The sequence below is a fragment of the Podarcis filfolensis genome, assembly GCF_964270895.1.
Source record: "Podarcis filfolensis genome assembly, chromosome: 4".
Taxonomy (NCBI): Eukaryota; Metazoa; Chordata; class Lepidosauria; order Squamata; family Lacertidae; genus Podarcis; species Podarcis filfolensis.
This window is the reverse complement of record NC_139607.1, coordinates 8959131-8981835: the sequence shown is the minus strand read 5'-3', so window position 1 is coordinate 8981835 and position 22705 is coordinate 8959131. Positions and strand designations below refer to the sequence as shown.

General features: G+C 44.4%; 1 protein-coding gene and 1 long non-coding RNA gene across 7 annotated transcripts in view; one reads left to right on the top strand and one right to left on the bottom strand.

Moving 5' to 3' along the window:
* The first annotated feature begins 1434 nt into the window (after positions 1 to 1434).
* Positions 1435 to 12143, top strand: LOC310761360. The gene is made up of 3 exons (XR_014547427.1): positions 1435 to 2140; positions 6773 to 6894; positions 10615 to 12143. It is a non-coding gene; the product is annotated as an uncharacterized lncRNA (long non-coding RNA).
* Positions 11827 to 22705, bottom strand: part of KLF5 (KLF transcription factor 5) — a 33614-nt gene continuing 22735 nt past the window's right edge. For 3 of the 6 annotated variants that reach the window (XR_014547234.1, XR_014547236.1, XR_014547237.1), the window contains exons 4-5: positions 13127 to 17160; positions 11827 to 13075 (exon numbers count right to left, since the gene is read on the bottom strand). Coding sequence is in view for 3 of the 6 variants with exons in the window: in XM_083610850.1 (XP_083466976.1) it covers positions 16982 to 17160 (179 nt within the window). In the remaining 3 variants the exon portion in view is untranslated. Of the gene's footprint in view, positions 17161 to 22705 lie in introns of all 6 variants that reach the window. The other 3 variants (XM_083610850.1, XM_083610851.1, XM_083610852.1) reach the window with 1 other exon arrangement.

The window sequence follows — 22705 nt, the reverse complement described above, 5'->3', positions numbered from 1 at the left end:
AAGAAACACTGTAAAATTATTGAAGGCTAGAACGATGTTGATTCAGAAATTAAGGGGTTAAAAGCTGTAATGATTATGTGATTAAGAAAAGAAAGGCTAAAAATTATATAGAAATTAGGGGAAGGATTTGCTGAATTGACTTAATTAGAGAATGGAATACAGAAAGGGGAGGTATGAGGAGGTCGGGAAAGTAAGTTTTATGAATATAAGGGATGGAAATTATACTTGTTTTGTATGTGTTCTGTTTGGATTGTATGTATTTTTATTGTTTTTGTTTTTTATTGTTCTGTTTTATATAAATTCCTAAACCTTAATAAATATATTATAAAAAAAGAGAACATTATCCAACCGTCTCGTCCTCTGTCGTCCCCTTCTCCTTGTGCCCTCCATCTTTCCCAACATCAGGGTCTTTTCCAGGGAGTCTTCTCTTCTCATGAGGTGGCCAAAATATTGGAGTCTCAGCTTCAGGATCTGTCCTTCCAGTGAGCACTCAGGGCTGATTTCCTTCAGAATGGATAGGTTTGATCTTCTTGCAGTCCATGGGACTCTCAGGAATCTCCTCCAGCACCATAATTCAAAAGCATCGATTCTTCGGCAATCAGCCTTCTTTATGGTCCAGCTCTCACTTCCATACATCACTACTGGGAAAACCATAGCTTTAACTATACGGACCTTTGTTGGCAAGGTGATGTCTCTGCTTTTTAAGATGCTGTCTAGGTTTGTCATTGCCAAGAGAGGATAATCATCATTTATACCATTTGGTTGTAAAAATGACAACAACAAAAACCAACCCTCAAAGTCAGTTTGTCGGTTTCCCATCGGTACCTGGTAGGCCACTGTTGGAGACTAGAAGTCTTCTGCAACAACAAATCTCATCAACCAGGGACCATGCTGGCTGGACCTGATGTTGTGGAGGACCACAACATCTGGAAAATACCAGGTTGGTGAAAGTTTCTGAGTTCTTACAATCCTATACGGTTGTTTTTTTCCTCCTGCCATTGTAATTTATATTACTTGTTTTTATTTAACATACTGTATTTACACATCACCCTTCCTGAGAATAGATTCCAGGGCAGTTTGCAATAATTAAAAGTACAGAGTTAGATGTTAAAAGAATTATACGAATTAAATTGTACAAATTAGGTAAATGTTGTTGTTGTTGTTTAGTCGTGCCCGACTCTTCGTGACCCCATGGACCAGAGCACGCCAGGCACTCCTGTCTTCCACTGCCTCCCGCAGTTTGGTCAAACTCATGCTGGTAGCTTCAAGAACACTATCCAACCATCTCATCCTCTGTCGTCCCCTTCTCCTTGTGCCCTCCATCTTTCCCAACACCAGGGTCTTTTCCAGGGAGTTTTCTCTTCTCATGAGGTGGCCAAAGTCTTGGAGTCTCAGGTACAAATTAGGTAAATATTGGGCTGCAAATGTTGGATTACAGTAAATGCATTTTATTTAGTACATTTCCACCCTGCTTTTCTTCCGTCAGAGAGGCATGCAACCTCCTGTTCAGGCGCAGGCCAGAAAAAAACTAATTTGTTCTGTGTGGTTGCAAATGGTAATCTGAATCCCACTTTGCATTTTGTTGGTGGCAGACAGCAGATTGCCCAAAGTAATGTTCCTTTCAGGTGTTCTCCTTTAGCATAGATAAAACAGAGCCCAAATCAGCAACCCCTCTAGTGCAAATTAGGCTAAATATCAAAGAATACATCAAAAGAAAACTTTGCACTGCCTAATCTTCTTTCCAATGAAGCCGCCATTACACTCATATTAGAGGAGGGATTTCCAAACGGCGTGCTGTGGGAGGTCTGCTAATATGCTGCAAGAAGTAAATTATATGATTAAAGGTTCCTGTGGGCCCCAAGTCCTAATAGAGGAGGTGCCCACAGCATCTCTGCATGATTGATTGCTCTGGCCTTGCCTGCTCTCAGTCAGCCTCCGCTGAGGGCAGCTAATTCTGCTGTACCTTTCCTGCAGGTGTGATGGAATCATGTAATTACTCCCTTGCAGAGACATAACAGCATTACCTGTCCTCGGAGGAACAGACTTTGCATGCGTCTACACTGTGGGCATGCTTATCAGATAGAAGCCACACCCACAACAGTGACTCGTGCAGACACAATAAGGATGGGCTGCTGTCTAGGTAGGTACTTCTTGCTGTTACACACCGCTAAAGGGGGTAAAAAGGTAAAGGGACCCCTGACCATTAGGTCCAGTCGTGACCGACTCTGGGGTTGCGGCGCCCATCTTGCTTTATTGGCCGAGGGAGCTGGTGTACAGCTTTTGGGTTATGTGGCCAGCATGACTAAGCCGCTTCTGGCGAACCACAGCAGCGCACGGAAATGCTATTTACCTTCCCGCCGGAGCGGTACCTATTTATCTACTTGCACTTTGATGCGCTTTCGAAATGCTAGGTTGGCAGGAGCTGGGAGCGAACAACAGAAGCTCACCCCATCGCGGGGATTTGAACTGCCAACCTTCTGATCGGCAAGTCCTAGGCTCTGTGGTTTAACCCACAGCGCCACCTGCGTCCTCTAAAGGGGGTACCAGTCCCATAATTCCAGGGGAAAGCCTCAGAAGCTTTGGGAAATTTGGCAGGAATAATTTCAGGCCTGAGAAATCTCTCAGCAAAGTGGACCTCTGAGATAAGTTGGTGGGCTTACCTGTCAGGAGAGGTAGAGACGCTGGCACCACCAGACGCCATTTAAATTTCCCATAATGCCCCAGTGTGACACCAAACTCTCCAACATTTTTCTGATGAAAATAGAGACATCCTATTCAATAATAATAATAATAATAATAATAATAATAATTTTATTTATATCCTGCCCATCTGACTGGGTTGCCCCAGCCCCTCTGGATAGCCTCCAAAACATAAAAAAATGTAATAAAACATTAATCCTTTAAAAAACACACATCCCTATACAGGTTACTTATCTCCTTGACCAGGGGGTCACATAACTCTATGCCCACCAACATGTCTACGATGAAAATAGGGGTGTCCTAAGGAAGAGTGGGACATTCCAGGATCAAATCAGAAACTGGGACGGCTTCTGTAAATCCAGGGTGGTCCCTGGAAAAGAGGGACACGTGGAGGGTCTGTGACAGTATTTTACTAAAAGGGAGCAGAGAAAACACCAGTGGTTTCCCTTTGAGAGCAGTGGGATCCTGGCAGTTGCAGAAGGAACTGAGGATTTGATTATATGCTGCACGTAGCTGCAGAAGAAGACACTCTTAGTCCATTCCAAGGGTGGTTTCTTTTGTTTTTTGCTCTCTCACCTGCTTTTCCTCTGGACGGCTTTTCAAGGGCAATATGTAATGAAAACAACTGATCTCTCACGCTGCTGGGCTGGGGGTGGGAGGCCATCTCATAATACCCAAGACTTCACATTAATATTGCCCTGTTAACTTTTTCTAAGGACCCAAATCTTCCTATAATAAATATTCTTCACGGTGACAGGTAAAGCTCAAGTCACACACTGCCTTTGAAGTTTTAATGGCCACTCCAGCATCTCGATAAAGCTACTCAGCCTTTTCGTTGGTAGTAATTTTGCAAAGCCCGAAGCGGTGCGAGTCATCTTTACTGTTCAGCTCCCAAGGACGGAGATCTCATAAAACGCTGGGCTTCAAAGAGGCTGCTCCTTTCCTTGCCCCTTTTAAAAAGGAAATTCCTTCTATGTTCTACACGGAGTCTACACAATTTAACACACGCCTCCCATATTTCGCCCTGCTCTTCCAGCCATCGTAAGTGTCAGCATCTACTTACCCAGCCAGCCACGGTCCTGGCAGTTAAAAGGGTTGCTTTCGCCTTCCTTTCTTTTTCCTGGCAGGAATCCAACCTTCAACACCCCTCTGAAATGCTTGGGGTAGAATTATCTGCCTTTTACCAAGTTATTTTTTAATTAGTTCAGGGGTGCCATGGCAACTTGGACAGGGATCTATCTGTTCTAGGAATCACTACTCTTTATGGCTGTCATCTACAACCCATTTACTTTATGGGATCCCTACTTGCCCTGCTCTGAACATATTCATAACTGGAGCAAGGTCAGAGAACAAGAGAGATAGGGGTTGCTTGCAAACACAGGTAAGTTTCTTTAGAGCAAGTTGACATTCTGTTGGGTGAGCTCCTGTGCATTTAAGGATGCGGCAAGAAGAAAGGCAGAGGCAATGAGGTCCTTTCACAGCTCAGGCCAGGGAGGAAGTCTCAAAGAGGAAGTCATTATGAGGTGGGGGTCAAGGATTATCAGCTCACCTGACCTATAGGTGCACCGTGGCTTCCTTGTCTGATGTGAGCAGTCTCCCTCCAGGTTCCCGCACAGGCTGGATAAAGTACCACCAGTTCAAGACCTTGTCTTCCTCACACATTCCTTGGGTAGTGTCTTCACCTTCTGAGGTGGAGCCCTGACTGACCCACATTGTTAATTAACTGAAAGAGGCAAAGAGAGGTTTATATCTGCCAAGTGTTGGTTTATGTTTTTCACTGAGCACCATAATGACTTTTAGAAGACATCTGAAGGCAGCTCTGTTTAGGGACGTTTTTAATGTTTGATGCTTTATCATGTTTTTAATGTTCTGTTTGGAACCACCCAGAGTGGCTGGGGAAGCCCAGCCAGATGGGTGGGGTAGAAACAATAAATTATTATTATTATTATTATTATTATTATTATTATTATTATTATTATTATTACAGTCGTACCTTGGAAGTTGAACAGAATCTATTCCGGAAGTCCGTCAACTTCCCAAATGTTCAGAAAGCAAAGCACGGCTTTTAATCGGGTGCAGGATGCTCCTGCAGCCAATCAGAAGCCAAGGAAGCCCCGTCGGACATTTGGCTTCCAAAAATAGTTTGCAAACCGGAACAGTCACTTCCGGATTTGTGGTGTTCGGGAGCCAAAACGTTTGACAACTAAGCAGTGCAACTAAGGAAGGCTGCGGACGTGCATGAGAAATGCACACACACACACACCCGTCATGATTCCAGACTTTCTGTTACCCACACTGTCCAGTGTGCATGTGAAACATCTCATCTCTTAATCATGGCTAAGAAATTGGAAGCAAGAGATTGGGAGTGCGTGCTCCCTGCCTCTTTTCTCGTCTCCTGTGCAAAACCTTCCCTACTTGTCCTTGCTAGCCTTAACCATAGCTGAACATCACATCGTCGGTGTCAGAATATGACCTGTGAGCAATGTGCACTCCGACAGCCATGATTAAAAAGCCTTTAGGGAGGACAGTACTGAACAGAACTAATCAGCTGCAATGAAGCCGGAGTTAATCATGGCCAAAGGGCTCTGAAAGAAACAGAATGGGACTAACTAAATTCTTACGGGTTGCCGTCAAGTAAACCTTACTCAGAGTAAGTAGACCCCTCAAAATTAACAGACCTAAGCTAGTCATGGCGATTAAATTTCAATACGTCTAACAGAATTCAGGATAGCTCAGTCGGTAGAGCATGAGACTGTTCATCTCAGGGTCATGTGTTTGAGTTCTACCTAGGGCAAAACATTGCAGGTGGTTCCTTGTGGTTCCTGCCAACTCTATGATTCTACACACTGCCCAAGCTAGTGCCCCAGAGAGGTCATTTCGGGATCGCTAACGCAGCAAAAACAATGCAGCAGTTACGAGCTGTTATTATTACTATTACTATTACTATTACTATTACTATTAGCTAGGCATGGCCAAACTCGGCCCTCCAGATTTTTGGGACTACAGTTCCCATCATCCCTGACCACTGGTCCTATTAGCTTGGGATGATGGGAGTTGTAGTCCCCAAACATCCGGAGGGCCGAGTTTGGCCATGCCTGCTATTAGCGGTCTCTGCAGCCACTGCAGGTGCTGTGATTCTCCAGTGGTTTGACCCCCCCCCCCACTCCCATGCCTGGAGGTGTCTCTTGAGACAGACAGATGCCAACAATTCTCTGAGTAAAAGTCAGTTTAAATGCCATGGGGGGTGGGGGGAATTGGTTTGTATTTAATCACAGCTCGCTTCGGTCTGGACTGTGTCCTTTGCCTTTTTATATCTGGTAGGCCAGTGCTTCCGAAATGTCTGCTAGCTGACACACTGTTTATTTTTGAATTAAAGTGGGGGTTTTACCTTTAGAATGAGCAAGAGTGGAGAATTATCTGTACATGGCGGAGCTCGCCCCTTGTTCTCCTGTGCAAGTCAAGATGGGAAGAGTGAGTCACGCCAAGACACAAAAGGGAGGCTCCTCTCAAGGGTGAGACACAGACACATGACAGAATTATCTGCCCCTCAGATGGTGTGACTGGACTGAAGCAAGGGCAGAACAGTGAATCATGCAGAGAGGGGCAGGCAGCTTTCTCTGAGGGTGCGTATTTTGGGCTTGCAGGATCCTTCAGTGGCTTACGGTAAGGTTGCCATATTTCAAAAAGTGAAAATCCCAACGCAAAAGTTGTCGAGCTCCAAAAATCTCCTATTTTTTCAGGAAAGCGACACTTCCAACGTGGACTGCCATACTTCCAGACATTTCTACATTTTCGACAAATGAATCCCAGTTTATGTGCTTCATTGTGGCACACATTTGGAGAATTGTGGCTCTAAGGGTACTGAACATGCTCACAAAATCTCACCATAGAGAGGGGAATTCATGAGAGCTCTTGGTGTAAAAGACATTAAAGCCCAGTTTCAAAGCATATATGGAACAGGTTCGGGGGCTACACAGTTGTCAGGCATTGCCTTAAACCATAAGGGCGTGCATAGCCCCTTTCAGCTTAAACGAAATAACATTTGGAATCACTGTGACTAATGTATTTGCAGATGGTACAAGCTGACACCATTTGATAATCAGGTTTCTCTCGTCTTTATGAGGATTTGCTTCTTTGAGGTTACTGAAAAGCCCTTTTATATCGCAGAAATTAGCTGAAACGTCCGGAGGCATGGTATGTACCCTTCAAAATGCTCACATTTCACTTGATTGCTGCTGTTAATATTTCAAAGATGAAGTAAATCTTCTCCCCCCCTCAGGGCATTTTAGCATGTGTGAACTTTTTGCAAGGACGAGTGGATCTCAGTTCCATCTTCATAACAGAAAGGCTGGGGGGGGGCAGGGGCGAAGCATTGATATACCCACCGGAGTGTGGAAAATGATAACCATATGGGGAAAGACTTTTACTTATGTTCAGTTTAATATTCTGAAGAGACTGAACTAAATGTGTCATTTCATGTAATGTACACTCTTTAAAAATGTAAATAGCATGCAAGGGTGGGGGGTTGATAATTATAGGGGTTGAAGCAGGTGGGTGGGAGGAGCTTAACCTTCTCCTCCCTTGATGGACAAAATTTGAGGAGGAACGGACTAATGTTCTCCTTTCAGACTTTTACAATCCCCAATAAATAACCCTCCCTCCCTCCCTCCCTCCCTCCAGAAGCTGCTATTTGCATATTTTTTAAAAATGCATCCTAAGTGCAAACATGCATATGATGTCTAGTTTGTCTCAGTGCCTGCAGCAAAATACAGCCAAAGGGAAGCACTTTTACAATCCATTGACTTCAAGGGGAGACAGCTAAGCATAGGTTTGGTTCACCTGTTTGCTCCTTTGCAGCCACGGCTTTGATATTGGCTGAGGGTTTGGGAGATCCCCCATTGAGAGCCAGTGTGGTGTAGTGGTTAAGAGCGGTAGACTCGTAATCTGGGGAACCGGGTTCGCGTCTCCGCTCCTCCACATGCAGCTGCTGGGTGACCTTGGGCCAGTCACACTTCTCTGAAGTCTCTCAGCCTCACTCACCTCACAGAGTGTTTGTTGTGGGGGAGTAAGGGAAAGGAGAATGTTAGCCGCTTTGAGACTCCGTAGGGTAGTGATAAAGTGGGATATCAAATCCAAACTCTTCTTCTTCTTCTTCTTCTTCTTCTTCCGGATCTCCTGAATTCAATGGGATGCCCATGTTTTAACTTTGGCTGAAGTGGATTTATTTATCCTGCAGAGGATTTGCTGCCTTATCTGTTATTCTGGGCGCACTTAAACTACAATCTTTCATGCATTTACCAAGTCCCACTGAAGGAAAGAGTGCTCAGGATTGCACTATGAGGAGTAAGAACTTTTGACCAAATGTTGGAGAAAGCGAAGGCCACCCACAAAAACAGCAGCAGCCCACGTACTTTTACTATCACTGAATCCTTCAAACATACATGCAGAGCTGATTTGAATTACCTTGTAGTCCTAGATGATTTTTTTTCCCCAGCCCCACAGACCTTTCAGCTTGCTGTTTCTGTGAGGTGGGAGCAATTGTGGTGGTTTCTGCTTTCCCAGGTTCATACAAACAGGCTCTGCAGCTGGGAAACCTGCTGGAACAGAATGCACTTGAGCCCACCCCTAAAACCTTGGCCAACATGGTCTGGGGTCAGAAGCAAGACTTCCTACTGCCTTTTCTCTGCTCTTTATAAGTGAATGAACACTTTCACTCTGTTTACTCTTGTGGGTCATGGGGAAAGAGCTGCAACTGGAAAAATCCAGGACGACACACCTGCACCTTTCACTCAAACCCTACTTTCTGGTGTGGGGGGCGCAATAGTGCTTCTCCTTGCAAGTTTCCCTAATTATCCTGGAGCCCGCAGAATCCTCATGCAGCCATGGTACTGCTTATTGGGTCACCCTACTCCTGTGGGTTAAACCACAGAGCCTAGGACTTGCCGATCAGAAGGTCGGATGTTCGAATCCCCACAACAGGGTGAGCTCCCGTTCCTTGGTCCCTGCTCCTGCCAACCTAGCAGTTTGAAAGCATGTCAGAGTGCAAGTAGATAAATAGGTACTGCTCTGGCGGGAAGGTAAACGGCGTTTCCGTGCGCTGCTCTGGTTCGCCAGAAGCGGCTTAGTCATGCTGGCCACATGACCTGGAAGCTGTACGCTGGCTCCCTCAGCCAATAAAGCGAGATGAGCGCTGCAACCCTAGAGTCGGCCACGACTGAACCTAATGGTCAGGGGTCCCTTTACCTTGACTCCTGCAGAACAACTGGGAATTTAAGGCCAGGGTCTATGTACCCCAACATGCCATTTCCAGAAGTGGTCAGTAGGCTGCCACCAGGAAAGTCCACAGGCAGATATCAAGGCAGCAACCCTTCTCTGCTGTTTGGCCCTCGGCCACTGGAGCCTTGCTGCTTCTGAGCCATGGCTAGTAGCATTTGATACATATAGAGTCTAAGCGTTGCTTAATGCCAGTGGCCATTGCAACGCCCTATAGCAGCTGATTCCGTAAGTTAGTAGGCTATGCATTGTGTGAAGAAGTACTTTATTTCACGTCACCTCACCTAAATATTGTCATTTCCAACAAACTGGTGAAAATGGCCCATTCCTGCTTTTGTTTCCAGTAACAGGGATATATAGAGAAGTTTTTCGTGTTTGATGTTTTATTGCGTTTTTAGTATTCTGTTCGGAGCCACACAGAGTGACTTGGGGCAAGCCAGTCAGGTGGACAGCATATAAACAATAAAATTGTTGTTAATTATTACTCCACCCCTGCATCCATGTTTTGTGTGTGTACACCTAAAATCACAGACCTGAGGGTCATCTAGTCCAGTGCCCTGCAATGCAGAAATCTTGACTAAAGCATCCATGACAGACGGCCAACCTCTTGTTTAAAAACCTCCAAGGAAGAAGAGTTCACCACCTTCTGAGGGAGCCCATTTCACAGTCAAACAACTATTACCGTCAGAAAGTTCTTCCTGTTTAGTTGGAATCTCCTTTCTTGTAACTTGAACCCATTGGTTTGGATCAGGGGTCGGCAAACTAAGGCCCGCGGGCCAGATGAGGCCCAATTGCCTTCAGGATCCGGCCCATGGACTGTCCGTGAATCGGCGTGGGGATTCTGTTCGTTCGTACTGCGCCGTTTCCCCCCCCCCCTGCGCCATTCCATCCCCCCTCCCTCTCACACACCGCCGTGGTGCCTCCTTCCTCCCTCCTTCTGGCTTCTCCCCGCCCTGCCTAGAGGAGGAAGGGGGCTGGGCTGAGCCAAGCGCCATTTTAAGCAGCCCCTCTCTGGAGCCAGTCCTTTCATGTCGCTCATCTTCCCTCCGCCGCCCTGGTGCTCCTGTGGGCCAGAGAGCGGACGAGCTCACTCTGCCTACCCACAAGCAGCAGCAGCGGTGGTGGTGGTGGCAGTCCCAGGGAAGGTAAGCACAGTGGCTGGAGCTGGGGAGGGCTACTTGCCCCCCTCACCTCGTCTTCCAGCTCCACCTCCCCCAGTGCCACTTCTCCAGCCCGCCACAAGTTCTGAGGGATAGTGGATGGGCCCACGGCTAAAAAAAATTTGCTGACCCCTGGTTTGGGTCTTGCCACCCTGGAGCAGGAGCAAACAAGCTTGCTCCATCTTCCATGTGACAGCCCTTTAGATATTTGAATCGTATCTCCTCAGTCTCCTTTTCCAGGCTGAACACACCCAACTCCCTCAACCGTTCCTCATAAGGCTTGGTTTCCAGACCCTCAGTGCCTTCTGCTGGAAACATAAGGTGGGGAGTTCATAGGCAGTCTCTTATAGCTTCCATGTGTGCAGGATTCATGACAAAAGCCAAAAATCAAGTACGAATCTTGGCCAGTCTCTCTCTCTCTCTGGTCAAGAGATGAAGTTTGTGTTGCTCTAAGAACTGTTCCATTTCCACTAACATTTAGGAGAATCAGATAGTTGTTTTCCTGATGCGTTAAAGCAGCCGAGATTTGGGAGCCGCCCACTCTTTAGATGATAAAACCTATCTGGAAATGTCCCACTAGAGCTTTTCAAGAGAATGTATTAAAAACAAGCCAGAGCCCTTTACAGCATTCCTGAAAATGGAAAAATCCTTCATCTCTCTGAGGATCGCATTAAAACAACTGTCGGAAGGCCTGTTAAATATGAAAGAGCCGGAATCCCGTGACTCCATGCTGCCTCGGTGTATGGGAACCTGCCCGGACATGGTGTACCCTCTGCGGGTTGAGGAAAACTCAGCTGTGTGGAATCCATGCCTGAAATGTACGATTTGATCCACCTTTAGCATAGCATTCCTATATGGAACGAACAGAAGACTGACCCACAGTCATTGTACTGTATGTGTTTGTGGAACAAAACGCTTGGATAGTCAAGTGAGCAAATGGAGAGGCGGAGTTTAAGACGTCAGGGGGATGACTGCATTCAGTTAACATCCCTCACTCTTGCACCTGTTGCTTATCATTGAGGCAGTTTGCCAATCTGCAGGTGGTGCTCCAGACCCAAAATCTCCAGTATTATTAACAAACTGAGCAGGCATATCTTAGCAGCACTATAAAACATGCAGCCAGGATACTTTCTGGAAATACCTTCTCCCACGTGATCTGAAAATTCCTGGGTTAAAGTTGAGATGTGCATTTACTTGAAATATTAAATCCATGGGAATGTAATTCTGGACGTATTTCAACAGAATTGTGGAACTCTACCTCGGGGGCAGTCCAGCCAAGCTAAACTCCCTCTGTTCAGAAGCTGCTAATTTCAGAGATGGCTCTTGACTGGGCCTGGAGCAGAAACTCAGAGAGAGATGCAGGAAGTAGCCATCTTTCTGAGAACACAAAACTCTAACTCCCATCTTCCCTGGCCATTGATCATGTTTGCTGAAGTTGATGGAACTGTAATTCAGCAGCCAATTGGAGAGCCAAAGGTCCCCAATATCTGGTGTCTGCATTACTGAGGTTGATGGAGCTATAAGCCTAAAGAAAATCCAGAAAGTCCGGAATAATAAAACATGCAGAGAGGTGGGCTCACAATAATTTTCTGTTATTTCTTATGTGTACCCCAGCAATTTGAAAATTAAAATTAAGACAGGTTTTTAAAAATCAGGAGATCTGTTCTTGAACCCAGTTACACACACAAACAAATGCTTTTAGGCACTTTTTATTTTCAAAAAAAAAAGGGTCATATATATATATATATATATATATATATATATATATATAGCATCTCATTCTCTTTCAGTAACGATACAGCTGTTTGCTTGATCATTTGCATAGGATATATCGCCATACAAAAATAAGGACAGGGAGTGGGGCAGAGTAGCAGGAGAAGAGCAGCAAAACAATATGCTTGTGTTTTTCTTTTCCAGGATTAAACATCTGAAGCCTTACAAAAAAAATATGTACATCTTTTCCCATCATCTATTTACAATTAAGAGCAATGCTTTTTTTTTTTAGAAAAAGCTATAAACAACTTTAATTTATCAAGTTTGTGGAAAATTTTCTAAAAAAAAAAATCTCTACCATATACCACAAAAATAAATAAAAGACGCAAACAATAGTCTCAACAAAGTTCTGCTTCGAGGCCTTTCTCCCCCCCCCCTTTTTTTGGCATGTTGATTAGTTAACTTTAGTTTCTACCCTTTGGTTGACAGCATGACATTGCAGCTCAGCGGCTGTGATGCAGAGAAACCCCAAAAGCACATGCAAGGGCTTCTGAGCCCACACTGGGGTGTCTCACCTCGTGCCAAAGGCAGCACTGTGCACAACTTCAGAACCCTCTACCCTCAGATCTTAGGCTCCAAGACATGCACAATGGGAAAGAACAAGGAAATAGGCTAAAAACTTATTAAAAACAAACCGGAGTTTCTAAAGCAGCTTGTTAATTAGCTGTTAGGAAGGGGCAAAGGCTCAGAACTCTGCTGCAAAGGAAAGCTTGCCTCGCAAATCACTTCCCCATGTAACTGAATTACTTATGGTGCAATCTGACCGTATCCTACAACTTAATCTCCTCCTCTGTTGCTCGGAGTCCAGCATTAAGGACCTGGTTGGCAATGAAGGATAAGGCTCAGAATAATTTGTGGTTTTCTGGGGAAACCTGGAAGTGTATCAGGGGCTCAATCAGGGTGAAGATCTGTCGTGGTCAACAAGCTCCCTTAGAAGGCAGCTCATCTGATCATTACTAATCTTCCCTGGGGAAACACAAAGAGTATTGGCTGTGCTTCAGGGCATTCAGAATTCACTTGAGCAACCAAGAGGCCAGGACAACACTCCATGTAAATTGGCTATGATCCCTAAACCATGCCCCAGGCTCTGCAATGGAAGAGAAGGGCTTCTTCAGCAGAGAAGTCAATGTGGCAAAGATTCCCTGATTGCTGAAGTTCACATCTCTCTTCTTTTAGACTTATTTTTACTCTTTAACTCAGTCTTCACGAAGGTCTTCAACGTTCCTGCCAAAACACAAGTGGCTCAGATTCTGCCAAGCATACTCTCCAACACCCAAGGTGGCTGTGCTACATCTGCACAACTTAGCAGTGAACCTCAATCTGGTGTCAAGTGGAGAACTGATGGAACTGAACAAGAAAAAGAAATGTTCCAACAGCGTGTCTCCAAGGGAAATAATTTAACACATTCTCCTGTTTTAAGAAAGCACTCCCAAGTACTGCTTCTTTCAAAAGTGTTGCCTAAGATGTCCACCAGGGATATATGTTGGTCAAACAGGACTATGCACTGAGTAAGCCAACCTGTTGACAGGTGGGGTTAGGGAAGATGGAAAGTCCATGAGAGAGAGATTTGCCCTTCCTAAAGAGACTAGAGTGGCCATACTAATAACAGTAAGTTCTGGTGTGCATTATGATTTACTCAGTTTATATCAGGCATAGGCAAACTCGGCCCTCCAGATGTTTTGAGACTACCATTCCCATCATCCCTGACCACTGGGTCCTGTTAGCTAGGGATGGTGGGAGTTGTAGTCCCAAAACATCTGGAGGGCTGAGTTTGCCTATGCCTGGTTTATATCCTACCCTTTCTCCTGAGCAAGAGGTGGCACAGCAAGAATTCATACAGGATTTGTCTATATAAATGAGGACCTGAATAGTAATCTCAGCTACAATCTAGTAAAGATTTTAGGTCTCAGATTCCAGGAAGAGACCTCAGCTGCAACTCTACATTCACTTGGGAATAAGCCCCACAGAATGTAATAGAACCTACTTCCAAGTAACTATACATAAGCACTGTTAAGAGCACACATTACTTTGTCCCACTGAAGCCAATTAGACCTGGAAGTGCTCAGCTTTTGTCAGGATTCAACCCATTATAATGCCTGAGGCAGCAGTCTTCAAAGCTAAGGTGTAAGAAGCAAATAAACAGAGTGGGACTTATTTGCAAGCAAACATGCACAGAATTGTTCCATGGGCAAACCGCTTGTCACGGTGCACAGTTTACTCTTGTGTATCTAACTGTCTTGTGCTGCTTGCTAGTACTATTTCCATTACTGCCTCTGAAACAGATTAACCTGTGAAATTTTATGCTGAATTAAAATTAAGTTTGAAAGGGCACCACTTGATTATTATTTTTTAAGCGGAACTAGTCACAGATCATTTTCTGAAACCCATGAGAATGGACAGAACCATTACTCTTGAAGACAGAACACTGCTGAAAGTTAACACACCAGACTTTCTTTTTCCTGTTCGGTTCCGACATTCAAAATTCACCCTCTTTTGTGGTTCAACTTGTCTTGCCTTCATTGTCTTCTGATCTAGGTAAGATGGTGGAGCCATTGGTGTGGTGAGATGCAAGGCAGAAAAGGGAATTTCAGCAGTGGGGGCTCGTCACCTAGAGCAAAAAATCCGTGTTGTGTTGCCCTTTGAGCAACAGCATTCCGACTGATAGTTCCTTCCCCTCAATTTAAAATGGGATGAGGTTTGTGTACGAGCAGGAACACGGCCAGCTCCACTCTCATCCTGTCCTCAGCTATGGTATATTGAGCTAGATTCCAGCAGCAGAGAACACTCCCTCTCAGTGTTAGAACTCCAATTTTACAAAACGTGTTTATGCTTTAATAAGAAAGGGGTGCTTGTTTTTCGGGGTGGGATTACAGCATCGTTTACATTTTAACTAGCAAACTTTGGGGGAGGAGAAACTGCAGCATCCTTTGCCTTTGCAAAAGCGACAAGTCGTGTCCCAGCCGCTGCCGTCCCCCAGATCCATATTACATAGACAAATACACAGAAAGTTTCAGTACACATTATCACTAGCTGCACCGGGAATGCCACACACAAACAGGTGGTGTGCATTTGATACCAGAACCTGAGCTGGGCCTGGACATATAGATCAAACAGGCTATAAACCACACCAACATCAGATTCCCACAGACCCCTTTCCATTCTCCAGACAGCTGATCGATGCAGCTTGTTTGAAAGGGCTACATGCACACTCAGTACAGTTGAATCGGGGGCAAAAAAAAATCCACACAGAATTAGATTGTACTGGTGTTGAACCAGCTTAGTGTTTTGATATTCTAAACCCACATTCTAAATCCTTCTTTTCAAAGCAATATTAAGTTTAGCTTATAGTAAGAGGTTTAACATTATGTATCAGATCCACCCTTGTTATTTAAGCTCCTGGCAGTTGCTTAACAGTTCATATTTTGCAAATATTTTGTACTTGTAAAACATTTTAGGGGAGGAAGCGTGATCTGTTTTGAATTCTCAGTGCATCACATCTGTGTGAACAATAACAAAAGCGATTGGATGGCTAGCTCATTATGTGAAACGAAGGCGGCTAACTTTTTTTGAGAGGTATTTTAAAAAGATGGTTCAATTTTTAAATGTGCCATATTAAAACTGTCCGAAGTAAGATGGTTGCTACTTTTCCCAGCTGATTTCTAGAAAATCCTTTTGTAAGAAAACATTATAAGCTGATCTGCATATTTACAAAATCTTTGTCATAGCAAACATGCAACTTACAGAACATTTTGTTCTATGGCTATTTATGAATTTGTATATATATATATATATTTCATCTCCACAGAAAAAAAACTTTTTTATAAAATATAACAAGTAATAAAACATCCAGTAAAATTCTGACAGAAAATAAATGGTGGCTTGTCCTCTTAGATTCACTTAGCTGTAAATTAAATTAGTTTTCCTAAACACTGCTTACCAGAGCAAGAGTGTCTTGGTCAAGGCCCCAAAAACATAGATTCCAGAGCTTTTGAGACATAATACTTACATTTAGGGACACCTCGTCATGTTATATTTTGCAGATGTGAGCTGGGGCATTGCTATACAACATACTTTAATCAGCTCCATACCAATTAACTGTCATTGCTTTCCTCCAAGGAATCCTGGGGAGCATAGTCTGATCTGTCACAGATTCCCCATCACAAAACAGTCCCCAAGAGTCCCCAGGAAAAAGGTTATGGGCATTAAATACCTGTGGTGCAGATACATCCATAGACACTTGTTTACATCCACAGACAAGAGGAGCTTGCCAGACTGCATTAGCTGTATTTGTACTTCACAGTAAGCCATAAATCACAGCTTATCATGAATGAGCAGAGTCGTCGTGTGTGTTTGTTGACCACTCCTCAACCGGCGCATGTGGGAACAACACAAACCTTGCTTACTGTGCCACCTGAAGCTGGGACCATGGTTTGTGGGAACAAACCACGGTTCTGGGTTTGGAAAACACGCTAAGCCATGGTCTGCAGTTTGTTTCTTCTGCTCACGCAAGTGGAGTAGTGAAGCAGCAGTAGCTGGGAAGCAGACATGGCCACATTGCTTGTTCACGGCTTACTGTGATGTATGAACATAAGTCGCCATGTGGTAAAACAGGTAACAGCAAAACCCTGGCTTCTCGACACATGTGTTTAGCCAAAATCTGGGAAATGGCTCCCATGACTGCACAGAAACCACACGCTTGTACAACCTGTTCTGACAAAATGTTTTTGCCTATGCATATATGAAACCGATTAATCCTATCTGCAAAATATATACCATGGTAGGGAGCCCTGAGATGACATCTGTGAGGGGCTGAAGTCAAATGCGTGAAGAGTAGGTCACGTGGCCGTAACATGGTGAAACCATCAGTATTGTGACACAGTGTCTTCCCTGTTTCCTCATAAATATACAAAATATACACTTCCAGTTTCTTTCACAATTTTTCCTCTTTTAAAAATGGAGAGCAGTTCATATGCAGTCAAAACACTTAAGCTAATTCTAACTGAACGTGTATATATACTTTAACCGAGTCACTAGGAAGTTGCATAGATACCAAGAGCCTCATGGAAAAGTCCAGCCTAGTTCTGATGTCTCTTCATGTGCAGAGCCAAGTGGTCAGACCGAGAAAAGCTGCGACTGCACACAGCACACTGGAAAGGTTTGGCCCCAGTGTGCTTTCTGTAGTGGCGGGTCAACTCGTCGGAGCGCGCAAATCTCCAGTCACATCCTTCCCATGTGCATTTGTATGGCTTCTCTCCTGGAAACAATAAAAAGAAAAGCACACAAAAAATTAGTCACCACTCAGTCCAATACCACTAGCCAAATTCCAATCCAACTGACAAGGACATAAAATGCTCCCTGCATATAGCGAGCTAGCACATCAGCGAGAGCGCTATGGCAACCTGCTTCCTTATGTGTTAGGTTTCCAGGTGCTGGGATATATCTACGAGGCAGAGCAGTCAATAATCTGGCGCTCCCACTTGCGGTGAAATGTGGGACGGTCCACTACTCTGTTTTGCACCGTGTGTGGATTGATGCTCAAGGCTCCTTTTGCAGCATGGGAGCTGCTGCAGTGCTCCCACTTCTCACATTGCTCGAGTCATATCAGAAGCCTCCAAGCTTGAAACTGAGACACCCCAAAAGTGTGAGAAAGAGAGGCAGCAAGGACTCCTCCTCCATGTTCAGGGACTTCTGGCATTCTTCAAGTAGCACGAGAAGGAAACCTCAGCTTCCACACTACCAACCCACCCATAAATTTCTTGAAGTCCTCAAGTGTCTTTTCACAACTAGCCCTGTGCAATTATGAGTACATTTAGTCAGGCAGAGGGCAACACAGGAACCACCCCGATGGATCAAACTAAAGGTCATAGAATCAGAGTTGGAAGGGACCCTATGGATCATCTTGTGCAGGAAACGGCCTTGGTCCAGTATACCTGGAGCATCTCCACCCCCATTGTTCAGCCCGGATACTGAGGTCCAGTACCAAGGGCCTTCTGGCAGTTCCCTCACTGCGAGAAGACAAGTTACAGGGAACCAGGCAGAGGGCCTTCTCAGTAGTGGCACCGCCCTGTGGAACGCCCTCCCACCAGATGTCAAAGAGAAAAACAACTACCAGACTTTTAGAAGACATCTGAAGGCAGCCCTGTTTAGGGAAGCTTTTAATGTTTAAGAGGTTATTGTATTTTAATATTCTGCTGGAAGCCGCCCAGCTGGGCGGGGTATAAATAATAAAATTAATTAATTCATCATCATCATCATTATTATTATTATTATTAAACCTCTAATTAAAAACCTATCAAGGAAGGAGAGTCCACAACCTCCGGACGCAGACAGTTCCACTGTCAAACAGCTCTTACTGTAAGAAAGTTTTTCCAGATGTTTATGTCTATACCAAGCACCCAATGAAATGCCTACGACGAGGCTGCGATGCAAGGTATCATGGCAACAGCCCTCCTTTACTGGCTCTCACCATCTCTATCAAGACATATACAAATGTACACATGGAATGCCTCTACAGCCACCAATTTTTAATCATTTCATTGTCTCCTGTGTAAATGAGAGAGCCATGAGTGACAACAGGCTTCAAATCTCATCTTCACTACGGACTCTGTGAAAGCAACATGACCCCTGAGAACCTGGGGTCCAGACGCCTTGAAGCTAACTCTTTCGCAGGGCTGCTTCAAAGGCAAGCAAGATTGTAAAAAAATGTGCTAAAACACTTCTTAGAAATATCCAGATGACAGTCTTACGACCTCAGCATCAGGGGACAGGTGTACATTATTTCAGTTATGTATACAGACACCAGAGACGTCCATCATACAGTTTAGCCCAAAATGTACACGAGAATTGCAGGCATAAACCCAGAAGAAAGTTTGTTTACTGAACATTTCAAGGAAGACAGAAGAGGACGGAGGGAGGAGAGAAAGAACGAAAGACATTAAAAGACAAGTATTACCAAAAGAGAAGTACGCCTTCCAGAGAAGTAGACGTAAACACAAAGTCCACAATCCAGCTAAAATATGTTATCACTAAATCCATTTGAAACCAGTGAAACTAGTTAGTTTCATAAGCCCCATTGAAAGCAATGGGACTTAAGTTAGCTGCAACGTTTAAAAACTTGTTCCACCGGTTCAGTCACAGCAAATTCTAGCTGAATTGTGTGCTTTGCGTTTACATCCACTTTTCTGGCAGGTGTACTTCTCTCTTGGTATTGTGTAGAAAGAAAGGATGCGATGAAGTGGAACAAGGAGACCAGAATTTGTTTAACTAGGAACCAAGGAAAAGGGCACAAAAACTATGTACTCATTAGTCAAAGGAAGGCCTTTGTCTGTAGGACTTTTCAAAGCTTTTTCTTCCCTCCTGCAATCTAGCGACTTGTCTCAGTATGTGAAAAGCCAGATTCTCAAGCAAACCAGTTCTGGGCCTGATTTGACGCCCAAAACTTTTCCTGCAGCAATAGATTAGAAAGTGGGATTTATCCAGCCAAAGTACAGTGGTACCTCGCAAGACGAATGCCTCGTAAGACGAAAAACTCACAAGACGAAAGAGTTTTTCGTTTTTTGAGTTGCTTCGCAAGACGAATTTCCCTATGGGCTTGCTTCGCAAGACGAAAACGTCTTGCGAGTTTGTTTCCTTTTTCTTAAAACTGTTAATACGCAGGGAATCCGTGCTTCGCAAGACAAAAAATTCGCAAGACGAAAAAACTCGCAGAACGAATTAATTTCATCTTGCGAGGTACCACTGTATACTTTTAACAGGAAGAATCCGCTCCAAAATGTTTCTGATTGATGGCCTACTGTCAGCAACGCAAGTAGCCGGCTATTCTGAGGTGACAAGTACCTGCAATTCCCAGTGACTTCAACTGGCACGTATGATACTTAACACCTCCAAAATTTTGACCACAGATTTATGTAAGTGCCCAATATAGATTTAATTGCACAGCTTTACACAGTCCCTTTGGAACATGTTGTCGCAGATAGCTAAATATATGGCCATTTAATTTAGTACCCTAAGTGGGGTATTTTTAAGCACACCTATAAAATTTGTAACTATTTTTGTTGAAATTATGAGAAGAGTATTCATAGAAAGTTAGGCCAGGGGAAAAGATTTTTCCTCCTAAGTATGAAGGAATCTGTTCCAGGGAAGTTTTATTTATGTGGCCAAACCTTAGTCATTCGAACATCAGGATCATTTCTATAGCATCTGTTGTACATTATACAAAAGTGAACAGAGATTGTGAAAGGCTTTTTCTACTATGCAATTATCATCTTAGGGTGTGATCTACAGTGTTTCTCAAACTTTGAGTCTCCAGCTGCTGTTGGACTACAATTCCCATCATCCCTAGGCTAACAGGACCAGTGGTCAGGGATGGGAGTTGTAGTCCAACGACCGCTGGAGACTTGAAGTTTGAGAAACACAGCAAGTTCTGCCAAGGTGAGCGGGTTAGGATCCAGCAGATCTCTGGCTGTGCAGGAGGTTCCTGACACAGGTGGGCTACGCTGGCATAACTCCCTCATCCTCAACTCAGCGGGAGATATACCAGTTTATTCCACCCATCCTGCCACAGCCAGCACCCAGCTGGCTGAGCTGAACAGGGAGGGTCTGAAGTGAGCATAAGCCTGAAAAATGGGGTGTTTTGTGGATGGCATTGGGAATGGAGAGGAACAGGCTGGATCCTAAGTCTTGAATACGTGATCTGGTAACCCGGCGCAAGTTAAGCTGGCAAAAAGGATGGTGTAACTCCAACATTATTTCCAAGGTTCATTTCCCCTCTGCCAGGCTTGGGCCAGCTCTCGCTTTACACCAGCTTCTTGTGTGTAGGACAGATCCCTCGGGTTCTCACAACAGCACAGGGAACAATAAATCTCTGTGAAAGTGCGAGAATCACAAGACTGCCGTTTTCCTCCAGCCAAATAACTGCCTCCACGCTGAAAACTAGCATGCGAAGGCAGCAGGAAGGAGGCCAGGCTAACACCGGAGAGGGTGGATTTCCAAGTATGGGGAATGTTTCGGGAGAACTCAGCCGCATGTAGCCACAGAAAGGACGTTCCCCCAAGTTCCCTACTTTTTCAGGGTAGACTCCTTCTTTGCCCTCACTGGCTACACCCTGCGTTCCTCACCCCAGATACAGGAGACAGAGGGAGGCAAGGGTGGGAGGAGGCGGCGAAAGATGGAATGGATATGCGCAAATGCAGTTACATGTACGTACACACGTTAATCCAACTTTGGTCAGTGGGACTTATTTCCATCTAACAGTGTTCAGGATTGCTGTCTTGGTTGGGGATGAAAAACTACAGGATAAAACCTCAATTCTTATAGAAAAGGTAGTTTATTTCTTTAGGGGTAAGGAAACAGCAGGATGTGCATCAAACAAAGAAAAGCTGTCGCCCTGATTTTCTCTGTCCTGGATGACTCAACTAAATTATTGTTCTTCAATATGGCGGCTGCTCACACTGGTGTCCTAGGACTATGAAACACTCGATGATTCGTTGGTGCTCCCACCATTCAGAGGCACAAGAGGAGTTTCTCTCATTCGTACGGTAGGAACACCAGAGAAGCAGCCAAACCGAGTTCAAACATTTGCATCCTCAAAACAAAGACAACATGTTGCAATGTGAAATGCAATTCTCTATACGACGCAGCACAAAAATCTGAGGGCTTGAGCAAGATTGCCAATTAATATTCTGCAAGCAAATTATACCTCAGAGAAGCCACCAGAATTATGCAGCTGCTTTTGGACAAGGTGTTCTTCAGCATTTTCGGTGCTAGAACAGCATTTTCTCAAGCTGCCAGTAAGGGAGACACGCTCTGAATTGTTAAAAGCAAACCTTGTCAGGTTTGGGAGTTACATATGCCTCTGATTTTGAGTGGATAAGAAGGACTTTTCTTCAGAAAGGTCCAGCCTCTGTATCTGATTGTGACATTAATAAATTACTACTACTACTACTGCTCTGGATAGTCACATGCAGGCCAGAATCCACCCCCACCCCCCAAAAAAACCACACAAAGGCTGAAAGCAAGCAAGACCAGAGCAGTGAACTGTCCATAGGACATCACGGGCACTTTAATTCTTAGAAAGGAAGAACATGATTTGGGGATTACTGCACTAAAGCCACATAAATTATAAAGGCAGCTACTGTTGGCATGCCGTGCCAATAATTAAAACCTCCATTGCAGAATTACTTTTGCACCAAGCGGGAAAAATAGCAAAAGTATGTTTGTGAGCAGAGTCAACTGCAAAATGGCGTCCAACATGCGATGGAGAAGAGGGACTACAACACTGAACTACAAAATTCTAGACCTTTGAAAGGACTGTGGACCTCTGAGTATTGTTTTCAACTAGCCAGGGCTAGTTCTCACTGAGCTGCTCCACTTTAGAAAACAGGGGCAGGTTTGCAGAATTCAATGCTTCTTCATACAAGGAAATTCCCTCTAACGAGGAAACAACATGTTATGGAGAAGGGTTTTAGCCTTCTGGAAACCTGGTTTGTCATCTAAGTGGATTCTTTTTCCATTTTTAGGAGGAGTTGGGGGGTGTACATTCCGTCCTAGGGCACCCTAGCCCAGACATGGGTTTTTCAGCTCAGTGAAAGGTAGACCTTAGTTTTTTCTGAAGTCCCACTTATATGGTGACCACAGAAACAAGATCCCAGGGCATTCTGATGACTCATAGCAACTGTTTGTTTATATGTATAAAAGAATATCTACATACAAGCCTGCTATACATATAAAACAAACAGTAATACTGTTTAAAGCCACGTATACAATACATATTGCCAGATAAGAGTCAGGTACAGTATGCA